The following is a 23,573-nucleotide window of genomic DNA, read 5'->3' on the forward strand; positions in this document are numbered from 1 at the left end:
GAACGGAGCTAAGTGGCTTAAATAATTATTCACAGTTGGTCTGAGTGTGAATAATTATTTTTATTATACTCATATACATTTTACTCAAGATAGCATTGTGCTATTCTATATTCATATTGGTTAAGACATCCTCCCTTGATGGTTCCTGTTTCCAAGCAATAACTGCAATAGCATTTTCCAGTGTCATTAAGTAAGAACAGACATTTACATGCAGTATGTGTATAAAGAAGGGGAACTATAAATGCACATGTCAAACCTTGAAGCAGATGGGCTACAGCAGCAGGAAACCACTCCACATGCCACTCCTATCAGCTAAGAACAGGAAACTCAGATACAGTTCGCGCAGGCTCACCAAAATTGGACAAGAGAAGACCGGAAAAATGTACCGTGTCTGATGAGTCTTGATTTCTGCTGCAGCGTTCAGATGGTAGGGCCAGATTTTGGCGTAAACAACATGAAAGCTTGGATCCATCCTGCCTTGAATCAATAGGTCAGGCTGCTACTGGTGGTGTAATAGTGTGGGGGATATTTTCTTGGCACACTTTAAGCACCTTAGTGCAAATTGAGAATTGTTTTAATGCCACAGTCTACACGAGTATTGCTGCTGACCCTGTCCATCCCTTTATCGCCACAGTGTACCCGTCTTCTGATGGCTGCTTCCAGCTGGAAAACACATCATGCCATCATGAACATCATCAAACTGGTTTCTTGAACGTGACAATGAGTTTATTGTACTGAAATTTCCTCCAAAGTCACCTGATCTCAGTCTAATAGAGCACCTTTGGGATCTGGTGGAACAGGAGGTTTACATTTATTATTAAAAACCTGACAGTCATCTAAAACACAAGGATTAATTCTGCATAGACTTTAATATCGTTGTATAATTTGATGCCAGACCCTAAAATAGTTTCAGTACCCTACTAGTAGTTATTGACTTTACCTTTATTACTGTATCAGTAACATTAATATATTTATTTAGGCTAAGGGTAGCCCACAGATAAGCCTTTTGCTGCCTTCATGTGTCATCACAGTGAAAAAGCACATTATACAAGCCCACTGAAAGTGCCCCTCATTGGTTCTTTTTACTCGGCAGTGACTGTGCTGGTTGACAGTTCTGCAACCTTTGCCTAAATAATATGCAAATTAGGATCTTATCACAATGCAGATAAGCTATAAATGCTAAGGCCCATAGTCAGATGCCATTATCAGGACAACAATTCAGGACACATAGTGCATGTCACTAAACTGCAGAGCCACGAGATGCTGCAGTGACTACTGCTCATTAAACACACAGAGCAGACACGACCCTCCATAATTAGCACAAAATAACTTGTCTTTAGGTTCATGTATTTTTCCATGATAAAATATTTCTTGGATAGCATGTCAGTCGTTTATCTAGTATTCCGCTTTATTCGTAGAATAATGAATTATATTGAATTCATTTCTTAAGTGTTAATTTCCAGGAATGGATTGATACTCTCAGCTCCTAGCAGACTGAGAAAACAGGTGGTGCGCATGAAATGTGGTACAAAATAGGATCCCAAGGCATTTGACCTGCATGTTCCTTGTTTTTGAATGCTCTTATTACAATTTGCATGTAGGACTAGTGTTGCCATGACAGCAGCTGAGTCTTAAAACTTTCATCTGAGACAGTTGTACTCTTTTTGAGTTTGACTCATCCAGTATTGGCAAGGAGAACGCAGGCCGGCAGGCCGGGGAGCGAAAAGTTACAGTCTGACTGGATTTTGTAGGGAAACACCTTTATTCAGTGGTGTGGAACACATCTAAAATGAATATCTATTATTTAATATTCAAAAAATAAAAATGAGATCTGAGAGGAAATTGAAATTGATTATTAATAGCTGGTGAACAGCGCCTTCTTTCCTCCTTCCTTTTCTAAATGGAACGTGCAGCTCTCGCCCATGAGGTCTCTCCGAGGCTCTGGCCACTCTGTTGTGGCATTTTTCTTCGCTCGCTTGCTTCTCTTTCTCTCACTTGGCTTTCAGCGCAAGTGTTGGCACACAAAGTTAAAGTAAATGTTTTCCCAGTTTAATTCCACACTGTGCCAACCCGAGATCTGTCGTCGCAAGATCTTAAAACCCACCAATAGACGTTTGTTTACGACACATTCTTACTCCTATCACATGCTGACTCTTGCTCAGGGTCCATCCACCCATCCATCCGTCCATTTACTTATCCAATGCGGGGTCACAGTGTGGCTGGCGCCTATCCCAGCTGTCCCCTTTAGCATCATTTTCCATAGTACCAGCAGTGCTTCAGAACACTATTATGACAACTGAAGAAGCACAACAACCGAGTTTGCATTAGGAAGTGTGGTGTCACATGGCACCATCACATGACTAACCAGAAAAGGGATGTTTGAGTCTTATCTGAGCGTGATATTTCTACATTTTAATTTAACTTTTTTATTTTTTGACTTTTAAGTTTCTTTAGCTGTTTTCCTTAGTTTAGGGAACAAAAATTCTTATGTGTAGTAAAACATAATGGATGGATTAAAATATACTCGCGCATTATCGCCACATCCTTGGTTACCACATGTATTATGCCGTTCTATACACAAGATGTCATTTTGATGCTGGTCTTGATGCAACAGCAATGGGATAACAAAGGATCCTCTTTTAGGCCTCAGTAACATAGCAACCAAACCCTGATATCTCCTGATGATTGAGGAAAAATGTGCTTTCCCCAACCAGTTGTTGTGTGGTTGCCAGAGGTAAAAAGGGCGTAGCACCAAAACCCTCCTTGTGATGGCTTCAATCTCTAGCAGATTGCTGCAGTTGCCTGTAGTTTGCATGGAAGAGCCAGCTTGTCTGCAAATACACTTCGTTTACTCTCGAAGCTGTAGTGTAGTTGTATCTGTAAATGCAGATAAAACTGGGATTATTGTACTTGCCCCTAAAAATCTTAGCAAACGTGGGGTCTAACCAGATACTTACCGTGGCCTCTAGTAACACTGTGAGGAATCTTGAAGTCTTTGACCAGGATATGTGCTTAATAAGCAAATATGTAGGCTGTTGTAATTTGGCGCTATATGAATACAATTAAATTGAAATTTAATTTAATTTAATTTAATAGTGGGATTTCAGCCAGAAACAGAGTGTATTTGCTTTCAAAGTAAAAGCTGTGGCATAGCACAGGTGAACGTTCTGTTTCTTTTCACTGCAGCTTGGCGAGTAGTGTTTGCCGGCAAACTACAGGCGACTGCAACAATCTGCTAGGAGCTAAAGCAGTTGCAACTGGGTTGTACCTCTTTGCATTCAATTTCACCTTGTAATCCACAGCAAACACTTGCAACTGGTCAGGAAACACATTTTAGAGAGCAGAGACTGCCAGATGGTTGCCAACAGGTCTCGAGACCTGTGTAACTGAGGCCTTTAAGAGCAATTTCTTCCACATTTAAAAGTAGAAAGAATACAATTTGGAAGGTTTGTGTTTTGTACCATGTTTCAAAAACATTTAATATTTTTCCCTTATACGAAGTCAAAGTTATCGCTTTACAATATTAACCCTGCATGTTAAAAAAATACTCCTACCCTGTTTGAATATGAAATCAAGGTCTTTAAGGAGCATCCATATGTAGGTGTGAGCCCCGTCTCAATGTTGTGATGAATGCTCCAAAGATCCATTGAAAAAGGACACTATGGGAGTATTGCTAAAACATTAACACTTTTGACAAATGGGCAGTATTTGAAAGACTCTGACAGACTGGTGTTGGTTTGTCAGACTGAATGACACTAAAGAGGAACCCGCTGCATCAAAATGTCTATGCCTATGAATCACATACTGGGCAAGCATCTACAGTGGGGCAAAAAAGTATTTAGTCAGCCACCGATTGTGCAAGTTCCCCCACTTAAAATGATGACAGAGGTCAGTAATTTGCACCAGAGGTACACTTCAACTGTGAGAGACAGAATGTGAAAAAAAAATCCACGAATCCACATGGTAGGATTTGTAAAGAATTTCTTCGTAAATTAGGGTGGAAAATAAGTATTTGGTCACCTCAAACAAGGAAAATCTCTGGCTCTCACAGACCTGTAACGTCTTCTGTAAGAAGCTTTTCTGTCCCCCACTCGTTACCTGTATGAATGGCACCTGTTTGAACTCATCATCTGTATAAAAGACACCTGTCCACAGCCTCAAACAGTCAGACTCCAAACTCCGCCATGGTCAAGACCAAAGAGCTTTCGAAGGACACCAGGAAAAGTATTGTAGACCTGCACCAGACTGGGAAGAGTGAATCTACAATAGGCAAGCAGCTTGGTGTGAAAAAATCTACTGTGGGAGCAATCATCAGAAAATGGAAGACATACAAGACCACTGATAATCTCCCTCGATCTGGGGCTCCACGCAAGATCTCATCCCGTGGGGTCAAAATGATCATGAGAACGGTGAGCAAAGATCCCAGAACCACACGGGGGGACCTGGTGAATGACCTGCAGAGAGCTGGGACCAAAGTAACAAAGGTCACCATCAGTAACACACTACAACGGCAGGGAATCAAATCCCGCAGTGCCAGACGTGTTCCGCTGCTGAAGCCAGTGCATGTCCAGGCCCGTCTGAAGTTTGCCAGAGAGCACATGGATGATACAGCAGAGGATTGGGACAATGTCATGTGGTCAGATGAAACCAAAGTAGAACTTTTTGGTATAAACTCAACTCGTCGTGTTTGGAGGAAGAAGAATACTGAGTTGCATCCCAAGAACACCATACCTACTGTGAAGCATGGGGGTGGAAACATCATGCTATGGGGCTGTTTTTCTGCCAAGGGGACAGGACGACTGATCCGTGTTAAGGACAGAATGAATGGGGCCATGTATCGTGAGATTTTGAGCCAAAACCTCCTTCCATCAGTGAGAAGATGAAACGAGGCTGGGTCTTCCAACATGACAATGATCCAAAACACACCGCCCGGGCAACAAAGGAGTGGCTCCGTAAGAAGCATTTGAAAGTCCTGGAGTGGCCTAGCCAGTCTCCAGACCTCAACCCCATAGAAAATCTGTGGCGGGAGTTGAAAGTCCGTGTTGCTCGGCGACAGCCCCAAAACATCACTGCTCTCGAGAAGATCTGCATGGAGGAATGGGCCAAAATACCAGCTACTGTGTGTGCAAACCTGGTAAAGACCTATAGTAAACGTTTGACCTCTGTTATTGCCAACAAAGGTTATGTTACAAAGTATTGAGTTGTATTTTTGTTATTGACCAAATACTTATTTTCCACCCTGATTTACGAATAAATTCTTTACAAATCCTACCATGTGGATTCATGGATTATTATTTTTTTCACATTCTGTCTCTCACAGTTGAAGTGTACCTCTGGTGCAAATTACTGACCTCTGTCATCATTTTAGGTGGGGGAACTTGCACAATCGGTGGCTGACTAAATACTGTTTTGCCCCACTGTATATGTGACGGGTTCAGAGTGAGAACAGGTTGCAATCTTAGTATTTTATGCAAATTGGACAACCCCAGTATCTGAGATTATCCCTTGCCACTGGCTTTACTCACTTTGAGCAGCACTGATACAATTTCTGGCTACAGTGTGAGCTGCACTGTGTGTGAAATGCAGCACATTTTCATTCTCTTTTTCCTAACACCATCCATGCATGTAAGCCGGTCTGAATTTCCTTTGAGGTGAGGCTTGGATTAGAGGCCGACACCATACACTCAGCCTTGCTAAAGGATTTTATTATCATGGCAGGTTTTTGTCGGCGTTGCTACACCTCACAGAGATTGTGCCACAACATTGCTCCTCAAAGACATCCATAACAGCATCACGAAGCACGCATTAGGGACCGTGATAACAAAGAAATACAATGCTTGGCATCCATCTTTACCCAAAGTCTTGTGATTTTGTCTCTTGATTCTGCAGCGCTGTGCACAACATGCATTTTATGCATGTTTGAATAACTTTTAGCCAACCAAACATTACCAGCAAATGCACTGATGAGTTTTGGCTTTTGAAAAGAACCTCAAACTTTTTTCTTTCAATTTTTTAAAGAACTGTCCTTATTTTATTTTCATTTTTTTTGAAATGTAGAGTCAATGAGGTAAGCTATGAGGGATTTATGTAAACCCCTCATTTCTCAGTACAACCTTGACCAGAGAATGTACTAGAGTCTGTTTACTGCATGTATGTAAATGTAGCCATTGTCTTGGCTTCTTTTCTAGGATTAGCCCTTCATTTTCTTGGCACAGTTCCTTCACCCAGGGCTCTGTCTGCTGTGTACACAGATCCACACAAAGCCCCCGATGTCATTTCACTGATACTATTCTGTCTCACAACACAGAGTCTCTTCTGTTGTTATTATCAATATGCCAAGAGCAGAGGAGACACAGGACTTGACTTCAGCGGTCCATTTATTTCAAGACCTGCTATTTCTGTGAATTTGACCTTGACAAGAGTTTTCTCTTTGGATCATTTACGCTGTTTTTTTTCCCTTTTGTTGCTTGTTTTTTTGGCATTTTCTTTATCATAAACATATCATTGAGTTATTTTGACCTTATCTCTGACAAAGTCAGAGATGTTTTTTAATTCAGTAGATGTGAAGTTCTAAAAAATACATCAAGCACGAGTTTATGTGCACAGACCAGGCTTCTGGCCACCTTTCAACCACAAGCATAACTCTTCATGAGCTTTTCAACAGTCGTTGGAATGGCCGAGGCTGGAGGCCGCTCAGTGACAGCGGGGTGGGAGGAGAGTGTTGGCGGAGGTTTGGCGGGGCAGGGGGGAGTTTGATAATCTCGTGTGAAAGAAGAACGAGCAGTCTGCTGGTTGGAAAGAAGCTCTACCAGCCCCCCCCCCCCCCCCCCCAAAAAAAAAACAAAACCAAAAAAACAGTGTCCCCATTAAAAGGACTGATGTGCATCTCTGCAACAAGCTGCAAACTCGTGTGGCCTTGGGAGCCATAGAGAGTCCTCACTGTGTTAGAATAAGTCACTCCTGAGACCACTAAAAGCCATTATTAGAAGGTGTTTATTGAGCTAGCCGTGGCCTAGATACAGCTTAATATCCTGAGAACAGTCATAGACCATAATTATATTACATTTTGGATGAAGACTGGCCATGATTAGATAAATGATGAATAGCTCCATCAGATAAAAAAAAAGGTGCAAGGTTTCTAAGGAGATAATGCACTGTTGGCTTATTTTTGCAAGTATTTGGAACATTTCCTGTCCTTCTCGAGACGATATTGTTTGACACGGAAAATGGAATTCATTACACAGACAAAGGTTTACATTACACAAGAAACACCACGAAAAAGGAATACCAGCTTCTTTGTTTCATTTTACTCTCCCACGCACATCTCTACCCTAGGTGTAAATTAGATGATATTTAGTCTCTGTTTAAACATTAAGCAAGTTTCTTTTTCAGATAGGTTTGAGCTTTCTATTTTAGAATTGCGCCTAGAAGTGTGTGCCAAGAAAGGGACTTTAAATTGAACAGTGGGAGTGTGTTATTTTCAGCAGATAACGCCCCAGTATAACTACTAATTACACCTTTCAGTCAAAAGAAATTAAAGAAAATAAATTGCACTATCGTTTGCTTTGTCTTTGTCTTTTATTTAAAAACTGTAAAACGATGTTCGGACTTGATTTCTGGAAACTGCACGACGCAGTTACACGACAGTTGAGCAGCATCAGGTGCAGCTGAGTGTAGAAATAATATGTTTTTGACTTCCAAAGGACAAATTTGAAAGCTTTGTAACCTGCCTGTGCACTTGTGTGATTCGTCTGGAAGTTGTTTGTGTTTTTAGGTCCTGATGGCAGCAGTACCAGAAACCCTGTCATGGTTGGGTAGTTTAGTTTCGATTACTGGCAAATTCCAATTTCAGCTTTTTGTCCACAACACAGCCCCTTTGATGACAGGTGTCACAACCACTACTATGTGAGTGTACCATTCTGCCACTGTTTAGAAGCGAAGGCAGGAAAGTTGCCTGTTGCCTGAAGTTATATCAGCATGTGAGATCAGAGACAAAAAGGCACAAAAGTAGAATACCTGGTTACATGCTGGTTGGACAACATTTGCCATGTTGTAGTATGTGTATTTTTTTCTGAATTCTTTGCATAGGTACTTGTTCAACGTCTGCACTGTGACTAGTGAAGCAAATACTATCTCAGTGCAGTGTTCTGTCATCCGATGGCTATAGTGCACACTTTGTCAAAGATACCTGAGCAGGAATGTGCAAATCTGTGATAAAATGATGGCTCTTGAGAAGTGTCGCAGCTTGTATCCTGATAGAATGGAACAGACAGTGGCACATCTCACAGTGCCAGTTTCAAGATAGTGCAGGGCAACCTGCTTGCAAGTAGGAAAAGTCGGTGTTTGCACTGAATTTCTTTTGCTTGCACCGACCAATTGCAAGTAGTTACAATGACAAACTACCACCAGTCACCTGGTGGGAGGCAACTTGTCTCCAAACAGTCTCAGTGCAACTCAGAAAGACTGCAATCACTCTCAGCGAGATTACTGAATGTTTGCAGATAATCACCATTTATAAATAAAGGCATGTTTCCAACACATTGCAATCGATCTGAGACAGTTTGCAGCAATGAGCACAACTCTTCTGTGCAAAAGAGGACTTGGCCCAACTGGCTGTGTTCAGGTTATGTCCCTATATAGGATGCTGAACATGTGTGTCAGCAGCTACTTCACTATTTATGGAAAAATTTTGGAATTTTTTGTGTCAGTTCTTGGAGGTTCTTGCTGGAATCTGAATGTATGCCTTTATTTGTCAGTTGCAGTTGCCCACAACCGAGATGGCAGACCTTGCCGACCGTACATACAAAACAAAAACATCACATTGGGGAGACAGGTCAGGCTAGGTAGCAAGGGAAAAAACCATCAAAATGTGTAACACAAAAGGATAATTCAGGAATGCACAGATATCAACACACCCTCACACAATAAAACACAGACAAGCAACATGGGAGAATATGCCAGTGTGTACAGCTGGATCTGGGACCGCTGCAATCTTCGATTGCGCCTCCAGCTGATCCGCTGTCCACATCGGATGGGAGGTAAGCATGGGAGGAGGCGTTGGATTCAGGGGAGGGAGGGTCATAGTGAGGGTGTATCAGTATCAGTGTACATGTTTCGTGCGTGTGTGTGTGTGTGTGTGTGTGTGTGTGTGTGTGTGTGTGTGTGTGTGTGTGTGTGTGTGTGTATCCCAGTTAAGTGTCACCACGCCCAATTAAGCGAAGGTCAACAGTCTCCAGTGGACCCAGGTGGCCTTGAAGGAGGGACAAAGAATTCTGTCAACAATCCTGTTATCATGGAGAATTTTTGTTCTTCCAGTCAGCTTCGACCTTGGCAGGCCTTCAGCTGGCGCCAGTGGGATAGCCACATAAGTGAAGATGGCGAATGTTTGGGTTTAGTGCGAACAACTGCATCAGATTTTTACAGTTGGTCTAATGTCCATCACTGGTCACCAATTCTCTCAATTCCCATTCTTCTTCTCCAAGATCTTATCCATAGTGCATTCAAAACACAGCCTGAGTACTCGCAGCCCTGCCAATCGTCTATCATGGCGGCCAGCCTTATGGGATTTTGAACAGCTGTAGCCGCTTCTTTTTCTTCGATAAGCCATGTCCGAGCCATCTCCAGTCAGCCAGAACTCTGTGTGCCATCTTTTTGGCACCTGTCTTTTATTTTGGTAGAAATAAGGAAAACAGTTCTATTTGGGCTAGAAAAGGGCTACTAGAAAGAAATAGGCACTTTTCTTTTGAATGAGGTTATACCCAGCCAGTGTGCAATGCCCTCGAGATGTCTTCACCATGGTGGAGTTATCTTTTTTGTGGTACTGGCCCAACTTTTATAGACTTTGCTTCTATTCTCAAGTGTTCATCACTACAGTGTTCCCTCAGATCCCTTTGCCAGTAAAATAGTGAGAGTGATGGTGCTATTCAAGAAATTTGAATAGCAGAAAAGATCTTTTTCTGAAATGTGCTGCCTACACCAGTAGGCATCAGAACATTTCTTCTGTCCATTATGTCGGTGTGGAATAGGTAATGTCCCTGGGAGTGCCATCAGGCTTTTCAGTTGGTAGTGGAATAAATGAAAATATAAAGGTTATATTGTAGGTGTGATCCATTATTTTTGGATTCCTGCCCGTACAAAGGAATAAAAGTCAGGATATCTCAGGCTCTGCTGTGTCGATTTTGACCATTGTATTTTTATTTCTGTGTCTTTCAAACTTGCCGACAAGCCTTCTAACTTTGTTGAAGTACTCTTTGAACATCACAATATATGCGGTTTAGCTCCTCCAGCAGTCTTTTAGGTTTTTTTTTCATTTACTATAGCATACATCAAAAGTAATGAGGACTTTTGAATCACAAACATGCTGCAGAGTCAGCCGAGGTCATTAAAGCCAAAGAAGTCTCCGAATCGTTGCTAAAATCAAACGTCAGAAAAACTTCATGACAGTCTTAATAATCATTTCAATTTCAACTTTACACGACCCCGTAGCTACTTTCTTTTTCTACTCTGTATTTCTAATGGTGCTGCTGTCTTTTTAAAATGACACCCCTTTTTTTTGACATTTCGAAAAAGACTCAATAAATCTTAGGCCAAGTCACTCTGTATGTAAGCAGTGTGGTTCGCTACCCGAGAGGCAAAGGATTTAACTGACATTTTTAAATAGGTTCAATGAATGGGTTCATTGGGACTTTAATTACATTCACTCTTTAACCAAGAGTGTTGTTGGCAATGGAAGTGGATCTTGACAAGCCAATGTGCTCTTATGACACCCCACCCACATAGTACTGCTGTTATTCTGATTGCCCCTCTATCTACAAGCAGTATGGGCACACCAGTGAAATCACTAATGCTTAATTAGCAGATTAGAAGATCCAATTAGGAGATCTCCTCTGTCTCAAATCAAGCCTCTGTCAACACGCCCTATGAAATGAGATAGTTCACATCTCCAAATAAGGTGGATGTTTCTAAAATGACCACGCTTGATTGACAGTTGCATTCTCGGCTTAGCCCTTCGGACACCTTGTTTGATAAACCATCCTCGATGAACCATTCATAATTATATTCTGAAGTGACAGCACAGTACATAACCTCTAAACATAAAGTAGTACTCCAGCTTTTTCCCCATGATGTTTGGTGGCTCTGCTGGCTGTTCCGTTCTGAGATGAATGTTTCTTTTTCAGAATGTGCTGCAGCAACCAAGTAAAGCTACATTAAACCCTTTAATAACCCATTTGGCCTCATCAACACACTAAACAGCTTCACCAGTGATTTAAAAGATTCTGCAGGTTTTATTAGTGGTGCTGCTGCAGTATAGGAGCTAAACTGAAGGACAGCAGCTGAGTTCGCTTCTGACTCCCTAACCTTTTCTCTCAATGTATTTTTATTGTAGAATTATCTAATAAGAGCTTTTTTCCTGGTATCAAAACCATAGAAAGGAACAACCATCTCTGTGTTAATGGCTATCCTGTGTGGGAAATTTGAACACTGTTTTCAGTTGTAACCCCAGCAATATATATCTAATGGATCAGAGGCATTAGAAGAGAGAGACATGACACTCAAAGATTGTTTAATCGATAAGTAAACAAGAATTTTATAAAGGCAAACACTGCAATTGTTTCATCTGCACAGACAAAGAGCCAGCTGTGTTGGTGACAGCCATATGTCTCTGTTTTATGGCTGTTTGTTAAGATATGAGTAGGTGTACTTTATATTTCTTTGTTCTGCATATTTCTTTACTGACAAGTGGCCAGTTCGTTACAAGGCTAAGGCAGAAAGAGAAACTGAACTGGATAAGCAGAAGATGATGGATGGATGGATGGCTGGATGGATGGATGCTGCTGAAGCTGTAGCATTGTTTAAGCGGCACATATGTAGTAGAAGTATAAGTTGCAGGGAAATACAGGATTTAAACCTTATCTTGAGCACTGGCCCTCGAGGCATTACTATGACTGGATTTTTGATGAACTTTGGTTGACTTGAGAGCTGGCTCTTTAATATGATTTTATAAATGGCTGGGGTTGCTTTGGGATATTATTGTTTGTGGAAGTGCTTACTGTAACTATGCTTTTGTTTCTATCTTGTTTTGTAATTAATACAAAGTGCTGCAGCTACAGGGAATAGACTGTCACAATTCCCATTTTGATGTGGCTCTCAGATGCTATTTATTCATGACAGAAGTGACTTTTATGGAAAGGCAAAACTTGAAATTGTTTTGAATTTGCACTCCTTTGATTGCTAAAACAATGATCCGTGCAATTTAAAGTTTGACTTCCAATGTGAGATAATAACGAAAAAATGTACTGTATTTTACTGGGTGACAGTAATTGCTCATAAGTGATACTCACTGGTATGACATGCAAATTGCTTTGTATGGTATGACTGGGACTGAGTGCTTGCAGAAATTGACAGCACTTTAACACAGTTTTGGCTTGCAAACAGGCCTCATTAAAAGCAGAACATTTTTCTGCTTTTTTGGTTTGATTAAGACAGAAATTGTTGGCTTTGTCATTCTACCAAGAACTTAATGCTGCTGCGACTGTTATGATTCACGGATGAGTGGACTCAAATGCAGGACACTGGAGACTGAATAATTCAACAAAAAGCAAGTTTAATAGCTGATGAAAACATTCCTCAGGGTTGAGTAAAAGGAAAGGTATAAATCCAGAAGTCCAGGCATGCACAAAGAAGCAAAGGGAACAAGAAGAATCCACGTGACAAAACATGCTATCCAACACAGGGGAAGACAAGACTGTATAGCCAATCACAGGGGTAATTGGGGTTGGGGAAGCAGTTAAACAGAAAAGAAAATAATGAGGACAGGGCTGAAGATAGCCAAATAGGGAAAAACTAGAAGGTAAAACGAACCAAAACCCATTGTGCTGTGTCATAGCACAACCGAAATTACTGCAGATGTGTGCAATGAGCTTGCTCTGTCATTGCTCTTGAAATGGTTGCTTTAAAGACAGACACCAGATCTTTGAGAACTCACAGTTTTTTGCCTTTTTGGCAACTTTAATGTATCAAGATGGCGATAAAACAGCAATTGGGTGGAGTTAGTCTGCTATCAGTTTGCAGCTGAATGGGATAAAGATGGCACACGATCTCTTTGTGATGATGCCGTGATTAACTTCTATTTGGAGATTAAGTATCGGAATTTCAGGAGCGGGACCACACCTCCAAACACGCTCCTTTTGGTTCTCATCTATATAGGTTCCCTCAGTCCTACAAGTGGTCATTCCCGTTTATGTGCCCCACCCTCCCTTGCCTTTTCAATTCTTTATCTTCTTCAATTATCTTCTTCGTGGCCCGGTAGCCACCGCCAATCCCCTTCGAGGCCTTCCCCAAACTGCAGCTCAATTCATGTCCAAGCCATTAACTTTTCCCACTAAAAAGCTGTCAAACATAAAATCAGGACGTGGGCCAGGCTAGTGAAAGACACAGTCATTCACATGACACAGAATTAAACGTTACATTAACATAAATTTCTCAACAAAGTGGCACAATTACTGCAGGGTTGAAACTTAACTGCAAAATGGCATAGATGCTTGGAGACCTTGCTTTGATATAGCAATACTACCAGAATACAACTGTTTGGCAACTAGTTTTGTAAAGTCTCCTACTGCAAAAAAATCGCAGACAAGTTGCTCTTGTCGGCACAGACTGATTTATTCGGTACGGCCTGGGTTTAAATGAGATACTGCAAGACACACATATTAACAGAATGCCCGCTCTAATAAATTAAAGGCAGTGCTGTTTTATAAGCCCAAATCTTCCTTCTAGTGCCAGACCACAGTTTACACATATCCCTCCTACAAGGAAAAAGACTTCATCTTATGCATGTAAATCCATAAGGCAGGGCTTATTATTCTAAATAGCAACATAATATTATGCAAAGACTTGTGGAGACTTTGATGTTCTCTGCCTTCCTTTCATCTTAAATTAATTTAAAGGAGGAAAGTTTGATATAGACAATCAGGACTGATCCTCTGCAACCGTCCGATCCACCTCCACCACCCTGACCACGCCGCACACACGTAATCTCCCCTCCCCGAAAGCCAAAGTCCACATTAACATCGTAATAGGAAAGTGTGTTAAAGCAAAGCTCTTGCAGCCTGACAAGAGCGAATTGGATGTCAGAAGGATTCCTGCTCAGTTTAATTGAATCTGCCCAGCACTAAAAAAGAAAATCTGAAGTCAAAATAACCTATTAGATCTATCAGGTAATGTTTTGTTGAGTTTGACAGGTAGCGCTGTGCTGCCCTCCCCACTCCCGACTCCATTCCTTCAGGTTGGGTAATGCAGGTGTGTAGGGATGGTATCCATGATGTTTCTCTCTCTGTTTCTGTTATTCGTTAATCAATTGCAGCCTGGCTCTTTCTGTTTTCTGGAGCTCACTCAGCAAATCCCCCGTGTAGAACTAGGCTGGAGAAGCATGTGGAGGGGTTTTTAGTGAGTTACTTCAGCTAATGGATGGTGGGGCTGAAGGTCTGCTCCATGTGTGAACTGAATGCTAAGAACTGGATGTTGTTCATTTTTCCAGGCTTCTGCAAATATTTTCAGTAAAAAAAGAAAGAAAGAAAGAAAAGAAAGCATTAGTGTGGAAATGAAGGTTGGTGTAATGGTATCAAAATAAGCTAAAAGCACGTAAATGTACCTGTACATGTATATTATGTTGAATACAAATGTGCTTCATGAATACACAATGAAGCCCAGGTCACATCTCAGTGCAGCGTTCAGCCATGTGAATCTTCTCTCCAGCAGCCGTTCACCTTCCTGGGGCATAATGTGGGGAAAGAAATGTCCTCATGCTTTGTCCCATGAAGGACCAATCACGTCGGCAAATGGATATTAACTTAGGGTTGTCATGGATCCCTACACATGATCAATAGCTTTCACATAGCATTGCAACCAAGGACTTTAGGGGACTGTTGTCCAGTCACAGATGTTTTTTGTGTTGTTTTTTAACCCAACTCCTGCTCTGAAACTTGATTAACTATCCCCACTGTGTTAATAATTTGTGAAAGTTTGTTTTGTTTAGGCACGGTTGCATACAAAAAAACATTTTAAAGACTTATTTTTCTAATCATGAAACCTCACAACGATACACAAGCCATGGCGAGCAGATTCTTAATGAAAGGTACAATACTGAATAATTTCTCGTTTGGTATGACTATGGTTATTCTTAATCAATTCTTGATTGCAATCCAAACAGTTATTGTTGTGGCAATTTCGTACAGTGGTTATTAAAATGTCAGCAAGAGACAAAGGAGCCAGACTGAACTCAGGAAAAGAAAAAAGTCCTTCTTTGTCTTGTGGGAGAGCAACTATGGAGCAATCAAAACAACACAAATTGCACAGCGTAACGCGTGATGTGTGTCACTATATTAACCCTTTGGTTATAACCAAGTCCAACCCTGGCAATCAATTGTTCTTGCAAGTCTCTGTAATTAGAATAAAAAAGTTCTAAAAACTATTTATTAACTCATTTTTAGCTATTTGTTATTTAAAATATAGGGTTATCACATATCGTGACCATGACTTCAGAGGTCTTACTATACATGCAGCGAAATTCTACTTAAGATAAAGAGCTCAGCATGCTAATGAAAAACAAACGACATAAAAGAGGCATTAAGATCACTAGTTAAAAACTGAAACTGCTGATGAGGTTTGGACACATAGTTTGAGTACAGTGAGGAAAAATTGTGGTATAATTGTGACTTTGGTGTTGTTAACATAGGATCGAAGCGTGGTATGTTGTATGTGTCACAAGCTAAACATGCATCCTGGCCCTGAACAGCTCACCTGTAAGAATCACATTTTACCATTTCTTATCCTGTCAATATCTAAACATATAGCTTACTGAGCCATATGTGTGTGTGATCGCTGAACGAATCAGTGTAGTAAGTTGATTTGGTCAAAAACTGAATTGGCTTCCTTGATTTTCCCTGCATTGAAGGGATTACACCCTTTTTGAGTACAGTTGTAAAGTTGAATAAATGTCAGTAAGTGTACACTAAGTATTAATATATATATATGTTAACCTGTGATTTTACAAAATGAACGATCTCTCCTTATTTGCAGCACCATTGTTGCTTTTCAGTAACAACTTTTTAATATTCTTCATAACTCTGTCTGTACTGTTCCTTCTTACTGAAGCTGGTCGGTCTTGATCGGTCCATTTAGAAGAAATGTCGAACGCGTCAAACGCCCCCCTTTTATGTGAGCGCGTGCAGAGCCTGAAGCAGAAAGCCTGCTTTAACAAAGGAAGTTGATAACCACCCTTGTGATACCCATTATGTCTGACTGAGCTAACACAAAGAAACACTTGCTATGTCAAACTTGCTTCTTAGTACACCCTCTGGACCTCCATATGATTACGAAAGGACCTGTGTCAACATGTTTTTCCATCAAAAAACACATACGTTAAATTTCTGCACAAGACTGCTGACATCTGTGTCTGCATGTGTTTATTTCTTCCACTGAGCTCGTTCAGGAAGAGTAAAGCAGTATTAAATTCATTTCTTTTGAAACACAAGAGCGACAGTCATGACAGTCAACCAGGCAGCTCTGGATTTACTGGAGTGTATGGGTTAAGTCCAAATCTTCGGTTTTGTTAAAGCAGTGCATCTTAGGCATTGCTGCTCCAAAGTTCCTCTATCTAAATGCCTTGTATTAAATATAATCTTCATTTCTATCACTTTAACTCTCAGACTGTGTGGTAGGGATTTGGTGGCTGATCGCTATTCTCTCAATGTCAGGAGAAGTTTTAGTAGCACTGTTACTGATTTTGTTTTTTCTTCCCATTCAGATTCACGAGCCGGAGAAGGAGCACCCAGAACAGTGGACCATGCAGTTATCGGAGGAGTGGTGGCTGTGGTCGTGTTCGCTATGCTCTGTCTACTCATTGTCTTGGGACGCTACTTTGCAAGACACAAAGGTAGTAGATATAGGAAATGTCTAAAAACAAAGTTGCTAAATGTTTGAATGTTGATACAGTTGGGTCAACTGCTCATTAGCACAAATATCAAATCAGCCAATCAAATGGCTCAATACATTTATGCATTTAGGCATGGTCAAGATGACCCGTTGAAGCACAAACTGGACAGCAGAGCAATGTGCCAAACAGACTGGTCTGGTCTTCTAGTATTTTAGAAACTTCTTTATTGAGATGCCACACAACCATATCTAGGTTTACAGAGAATAGTCCAAAGGTGAGAAAAGAACCAGTGAGCATCAGTGCTCTGGGGGGGAATCTCATGTTGATGCGAGGCTGATAGGAAGGCAACAGTCAGTAAACTAACCTCAACTAATGCAGAAGAGCATCTCTGAATACAGATGGGCTAAAGTTGCACACCGGGACCACACCGGGCACAGCTTCTGTCAGCTAAGAACAGCAAACTGAGGCTACAATTAACCTGGGCTCAAAAAACATGGACAATTGAAGATTCGAAAAATGCTATATGGTCCGATGAGTCTCTATTTCTGTTGCAACATTTGGATAAGAGATAACATATGCAGTAAATGACATGAAATTATGGATCTATCCTGCCTTGTATCAACAGTTCAGGCTTGACACACACTACCAGCGTGACCCGCCATCCCTTTATGACTATGGTGTGCCCGTGTTCTGATGGCTACTTCCGGCCATGCCACAAAGTTCAAATCATCTCAAACTGCTTTTCTTGAATGTGACAATGCATTCCCTGTACTCAAACGGCCTTAGTTTAATAGAGCACATTTGAAGGCTGGTTGTGCCTCTGGAGGTAGAGTGGGTCATCTAATGACCAGATGCCAAAGTGTCCTTGGGCAACCCTGAGTTGCTCCCGATGCGTTTATCTGGGTGTAAATTTGTGTGAATGTCAGATAGAAACCAGTGCTTGTTTGAACCTGTATCAATTGGTGAATAAGAACTGTATAAAACACTTTGAGTCCTCAAGTAGAGAGCGAAGCTGCTGTGTACGAACAAGTCTTGTTACTTTTTACCATTTACCTTTGGGATATGTTGGAACAGGAGAGTCACATAATAGATGCTCAGCTGTCAAATCCTTGTTGAATCAATGCCACGAAGAAGGCAGTTCTGACGGCAAAAGGGGGGGTCTAATCCACTATTAGCAAGGCATACCCAAAAGCTCCATATGATACATTTAAATTTTGTGTATCATTTTTAAGAAGTACCTGTTATTTCACAGCAGCTTTCCTTTTAAGCATTATCTGTCCCAGCAGGCAGTTTGTCAAGTGTAGCCTCTTTACTTTGTTTCTGCAAAAACGACTTATTACATCAATGGATGGTTGCTATCAAAATGATGGAAAGACAGCTATTAAGGCTATGGGTTACTGATGATGAGTAAAATTACATTTTTCATGCAGTCCTGCCGCATAGTATAACAAATCTTGTATGCCGTCCTCACAACAGAGAAATAATTAGAATCTATAACACATTTCACACTTTGATGTTTCTTATGCGGGGGGAAATGAATTGGGTACATTAACCACTTTAGAGAGGAAGTACAGTAAATGAGGCAAATTAAAAGTATAGAGGAAATGTGCTCTTATTTCAGTGGTGCTGAACTCTGAGTGGCTCCTCACATTTGTGTCTAGAAGCAACATGCAAGCTGCTTGCTGGTAGATCTTAGCGGTGCAGTGAAACTTTGAGGCAGTGAGGTTTGCAGTAGCTCCAGTGATTCGTACGACTGTTTCCCAGATCAACACACAAAAACAGCCTCTGTCTAGCTGACTCCGACTGACGTGACTTATTGACACCGAAGACCAGGCACACAGCCATGTGAAGCAGTCCCACTGTTGTGTTACCGAGTGCAGCAGTGCAGATTTTAAAGGATAACTCTAGTTTATTACAACTTGGTTGCTATTCTGTATATAATGTTTTCAGCCACTTTCGTCAGTAATAAAAGAATTGAAATCCATAATCCAATACTGAGATCTAGAGGTGCAGAAACATTGCTTAAAAAAAGAAGAAGAAAAAAGCGTTAGAGGGAGAAAGAAACAGGTGCAGTCAGACAATCAGAGAAGTCAGAAACAACCCCCCCAGGTTGGTCAAACTTATTTAGAGGAGAAAGCAACTTTGAAATTACTGTCCAAACATCCATTACACCTCACAGACCAACTTCCTCAACTTTGACCCACTGTGGAATTGGGACCTTTGTAAGGAAAAATAGGGGAAAACGGGTTCACTTCGGGCCTATTTTGTGCCCACTTCTCATAAAATGATTTGGACAGTCTTGCTAAACTTTTGGCATTTTACACCCTGCCAAATCATCCAGCTGTTCATGAGTCCTAACACATCTGTCTCTGCTGGTTCCAGATCTCAGCAGTTACTTTGGCTCATGCAGAGATATTGAAACTGACTGGCAAAACTATGAAATATAAGCTGTAATAAACTGGACGTATCCTTTAGTGTTCACTTTGGAATTATTGTCACAATGCTGCTTTCCTCTTAGGCGACTCGCAACATGTTTTCAATATAAAACAGCAATAAGATGCAAGTACAAATAAAAATTCAGGCCACTTGGACTAATTGTGTATATTATGAGAGGTAAACTGTTTACAAGGTAGAGTGCCTGGAGGCCAAGTATAAATATTCATGACGGAACAATAATAATAATCACGAGGAGGGAGGTTTTTGTTTGTTGTTTTTGGGGGGGGGGGGGTTGGTGTCATTTGGTGGCTACACCTATGCAGATGTGAGGCTGCAGCAGCCACTCAGAAAATATTTGAATTAGAACAGAAATATTGTCTCAGGCAACTTTTAACTACCTCTTTAAAAACTTTCCAATAATTACTCAACATCACACTTACCTGAAGGGACCCACAGCCCTGAGAGTAAGTGAAGCAGCAGATTTGTATTAACTGAAGATAAGGTTGGAGGACCACAAAAGTCTGATATTACTGTTCAAACTTCTGCCAAATTGAGACACATTAATAATTTTATGAAGTTATGATGTGGAATACAAATATATATATTCCACATCATAACTTCATAACTATATATATACTAGGGCTGCCACAAACAATTATTTTGATAGTCGACTAGTCACCGATTATTTTTGCGATTAGTCGACTAATCGGATCATGCATCCACTGGACGTAAAACGTACAGCTTATTGCACCAGCATGCATCTGCTCTTATATAACTATCATTAGCTTACAGCTTTAAGGTAAATGGTAAATGGACTGGTTCTTATATAGCGCTTTTCTACTCTGTCTGAGCACTCAAGGCGCTTTATACAACTAATTCATTCACCCAGTCACACAAGCACTTCTAAGCTCTTAAGTGCTGAGTATCTAACATTCATACACATTCACAGTCCGATGGATGCATCGGAGAGCAACATGGGGTTAGTATCTTGCCCAAGGATATTTGGCATGCAGACTGGAGCAGCCTGGGATCGAACCACCGACCTTCTGGTTAGTGGCTGCCAGAGCTACAGCCAGTGTGTGCTGTTTTAGTTAGTATGTGCTAACTAAAAATAAAGACAAGATGATAGTTTATTAGATTTTAATGAAATTTGCAGATTGTTTCAGTGAAGTTTAATAAATTCAGCCGTCTGCTCCTTGCTATCTAAAATATAACAGGACACCGGAGTATATTCTCGAGCATCTGATAGTCAGTTGTCTGCTTGACATTTATTCAGCTGTGTGAAAACTATAACTTTAATCTCAGCCAAACCGATTTACTCAGGAACAAATAAAATACTGAAAAAAGCCAAACAATAACATTTTTAAGTTATCTAAGTGACTTCTATATCATGTTTAACCTGATAGCGAAAGATGGCAGTGGGTTTGAAAATGATTTGCCGGGAGTCCGGTGTTCTCACCGGCTCTAGTGAGCCTTGAACCCGGCTAGCTATCGAGCTGGTGGGTAACAGACGTCTCCGAAAACGTCAGAGCGCTTTGGAAAATATGTGATGTCTCGATAAACCAAGCAGATATTTGAAGTTTACACAGTTACATTCTCACCTGAAAATATGTTAAACGTTTATTTTGTGACCCAGAAAGAATAATAAGAGTAATATTAAAACTAGCTGCCGCCATTGTTGGAAACTGAGCAGGGCCGCGCTATGAATTCTGGAATAGGTTGGGCCACAAAGTATACACCCGACCCATCCTTCAAATCTGGGGAAATGAAGGGCGCACTTGTCGGAGTCTTCAAATTTGGACAGTCTTCGTCGTGTCGCTGTAACGTAATCGGCCTACAAATGCAGGCACAGCCTGAATTTGGACACAGCTACAATACCGGACACTGCTGCTTCTTCTTCTTCTTCGGGGTTTAACGGCAGCTGGCATCCTTGTACATGCAGTGCTGCCATCTTCTGTTTCAGTCTGTTATTACACTCTTAAATCCTACTACTTATTCCTGCGTCTTTTGTGATCTTACAAAGCTTCAAACGATGCGTCGACTATTAAATTAGTCGTCGACGATTTTAATAGTCGACATAATCACGAGTAGTCGATTAATCGTGGCAGCCCTAATATATACACATATATATATTCAATTTATTTTCTTGCTTTATACATGCTTTATAGTATATACAGCATAAAAGAAAAAGTTTTCACATGGGTGCAGTGTAAAAAAACACTAGGTGGCTCCACTCACACCCAGTGTGAAGGGAAGTGAGAGGGTTAGCCTTTGGCGCTTTGAGTGTTCAGTTGTGTGATTGAAGCCCAGATTAAAGTTGGAGTAAAATATTGGGATCTCTCGTGTTGTCCTTACATACCTCTACAGTATATCCTTACTGCTTCCATAGAAATGAAGAGGGTAAGTAGCAGCCAGCTGCTGCTAATCAAATGCACTTGATTAATTGATCATCTGCAAGTGGAGGCACCTCTATAAAAGCAGACGTTTTCGGCGGTTTTCTGGTCTGGAAATATAAAGGTGTAAATTCCAAGGAGAAAAAAAAGGCAATGATCTTAGAAAAGCAATTTTTGCTTTGTATCAGTCTGGGAAAGGTAATAAGTCCATTTCCGAATAATAGAGTCTGGCATTCTACAGCTAGAAAGATTATTCACAAAAAAACATCCAAGACAGCTGCCAGTCTGCCAGCAGTGGACGTCTGAAATTCACTTCAAGGTCAGACTGTGCAATACTCAAAGAAACTGAAAAAACCCCAAGAGCTACATCTCAGACTCTACAGACCTCAGTTATCATGTTAAATGTCAAAGATCATGACAATACAATTAGAAAAAGACGGAACAAGTACAGTTTGTTTGGCAGCACAGCTTAGATTTGAAAAGTTGCTTCTGAAAAACACTTCTGTAACAATGTCCTTTGGGCAGATGAGAGTGGAGATGTTTGACCATATTGCATTGAGTTGACCATGAACTCCTCTGTAGACCAAAGTAGTCTAGAGTCAAATGTGAGACCATCTGTTTGACAACTGAAGCTTGGCCAAAATTGGGTCATGCAGCAGGACAGTCAGAAAATCTACAACAACATGTTTGAAAAAGTCAGAGTGTTGCAAAGAGACCTTAAGAGAGCTGTGCATGAAGGAATGTATGCAAGCCTCAATGGTCTGAAGCATGATGACTGCCATCTAAAATTTCCTCAGAAGTCAATGTCAAATTCAAATTTATTTGTCACGTACACAGTCATACACAGTACGATATGCAGTGAAATGCTTATGTGCAATGTGCCATACGATTGCATTAGCAATAATTTTAATAACGCTCTATATTAACAGTTACACACTATATAGAACAACTTTATAGAATTAAATTTGTTTGTAGATGTTGGCAACTATCAGCGAATAGTTAGCAGCTATTTTGAAACAAAAAAACAACACTTTTTATCCATAATAGCAAATGGACTGTACAACAGAAAATGCAAATGCTACTTATGGTCTGCTCACACCAATGATAAGAAAAATAAACTGGGCCAATGTGGCATGTTTGTTACTACAGAGATACACATGTTAATGTGATCTCTGGTCTCCCACTCAGAGATACAGGTCTCCGAGTGTCCAGCATTCAGACGGCTACCTGAGGACACTCAGATATGTAGAGCCAAATACAGCAACAAATCCAGCTGCGTTTGTAGTTCTGCAAACTTTGACCCCCACAGAGTCAAATCAGCTGTATTTCGATGTCCTCTGTGTCCAGCCAGTTAATGCACGGCAAATCCAGCTGCTCATTAACGCTTTCTGGTTTGATCAGAAAAGAAAACATTGGTCCATACACCTGAAAGTCCCAAAAACACATAGTGAATTCTGTCCTGAGTCCACGGATGTATCCGTGTATTTCCGCGGTGCTGATGCTGCGCTGAGCGGACAGATCTTGAAGCAGATGGTCAGATGATTTCTATACATTTTACATCAAATAAAAACTTTGGTTGTAAGATTCAGATAATTATTTAATAAAAGCTAGACATTTTAATGAGAATAAGAAAGAAAAGTATTTCTTTGTGCCCCCCTCTCCCTATTAATGCCCTACCTGGCCCCCTGGCAAAACTTTGCTAGACCCATCCCTGCACAGTTACCAGCTGTCAGCTACTTATAAAATGATCCTGGTGTTATTTGTCTCTCAGAAACAGTTCATAACTTCCCTTCAACTCATTCATGTCACCT

At 40.8% G+C, this 23,573-nt stretch overlaps 1 protein-coding gene across 3 annotated transcripts in view; it reads left to right on the forward strand.

Moving 5' to 3' along the window:
* The window catches only part of cadm1a (cell adhesion molecule 1a), a 503,561-nt gene that overhangs the window by 472,944 nt on the left and 7,044 nt on the right, over nt 1-23,573 (forward strand). For all 3 annotated transcript variants that reach the window (XM_085421220.1, XM_085421222.1, XM_085421221.1), the window contains one exon: nt 16,805-16,933. In XM_085421220.1, the coding sequence (XP_085277346.1) occupies nt 16,805-16,933 (129 nt within the window). The remainder of the gene's footprint in view (nt 1-16,804; nt 16,934-23,573) is intronic.

Source organism: Rhamphochromis longiceps, linkage group LG10 (assembly GCF_057381845.1).
Source record: "Rhamphochromis longiceps isolate RC_006_pf linkage group LG10, R_longiceps_female_GT1.1, whole genome shotgun sequence".
NCBI classification, from domain to species: domain Eukaryota; kingdom Metazoa; phylum Chordata; class Actinopteri; order Cichliformes; family Cichlidae; genus Rhamphochromis; species Rhamphochromis longiceps.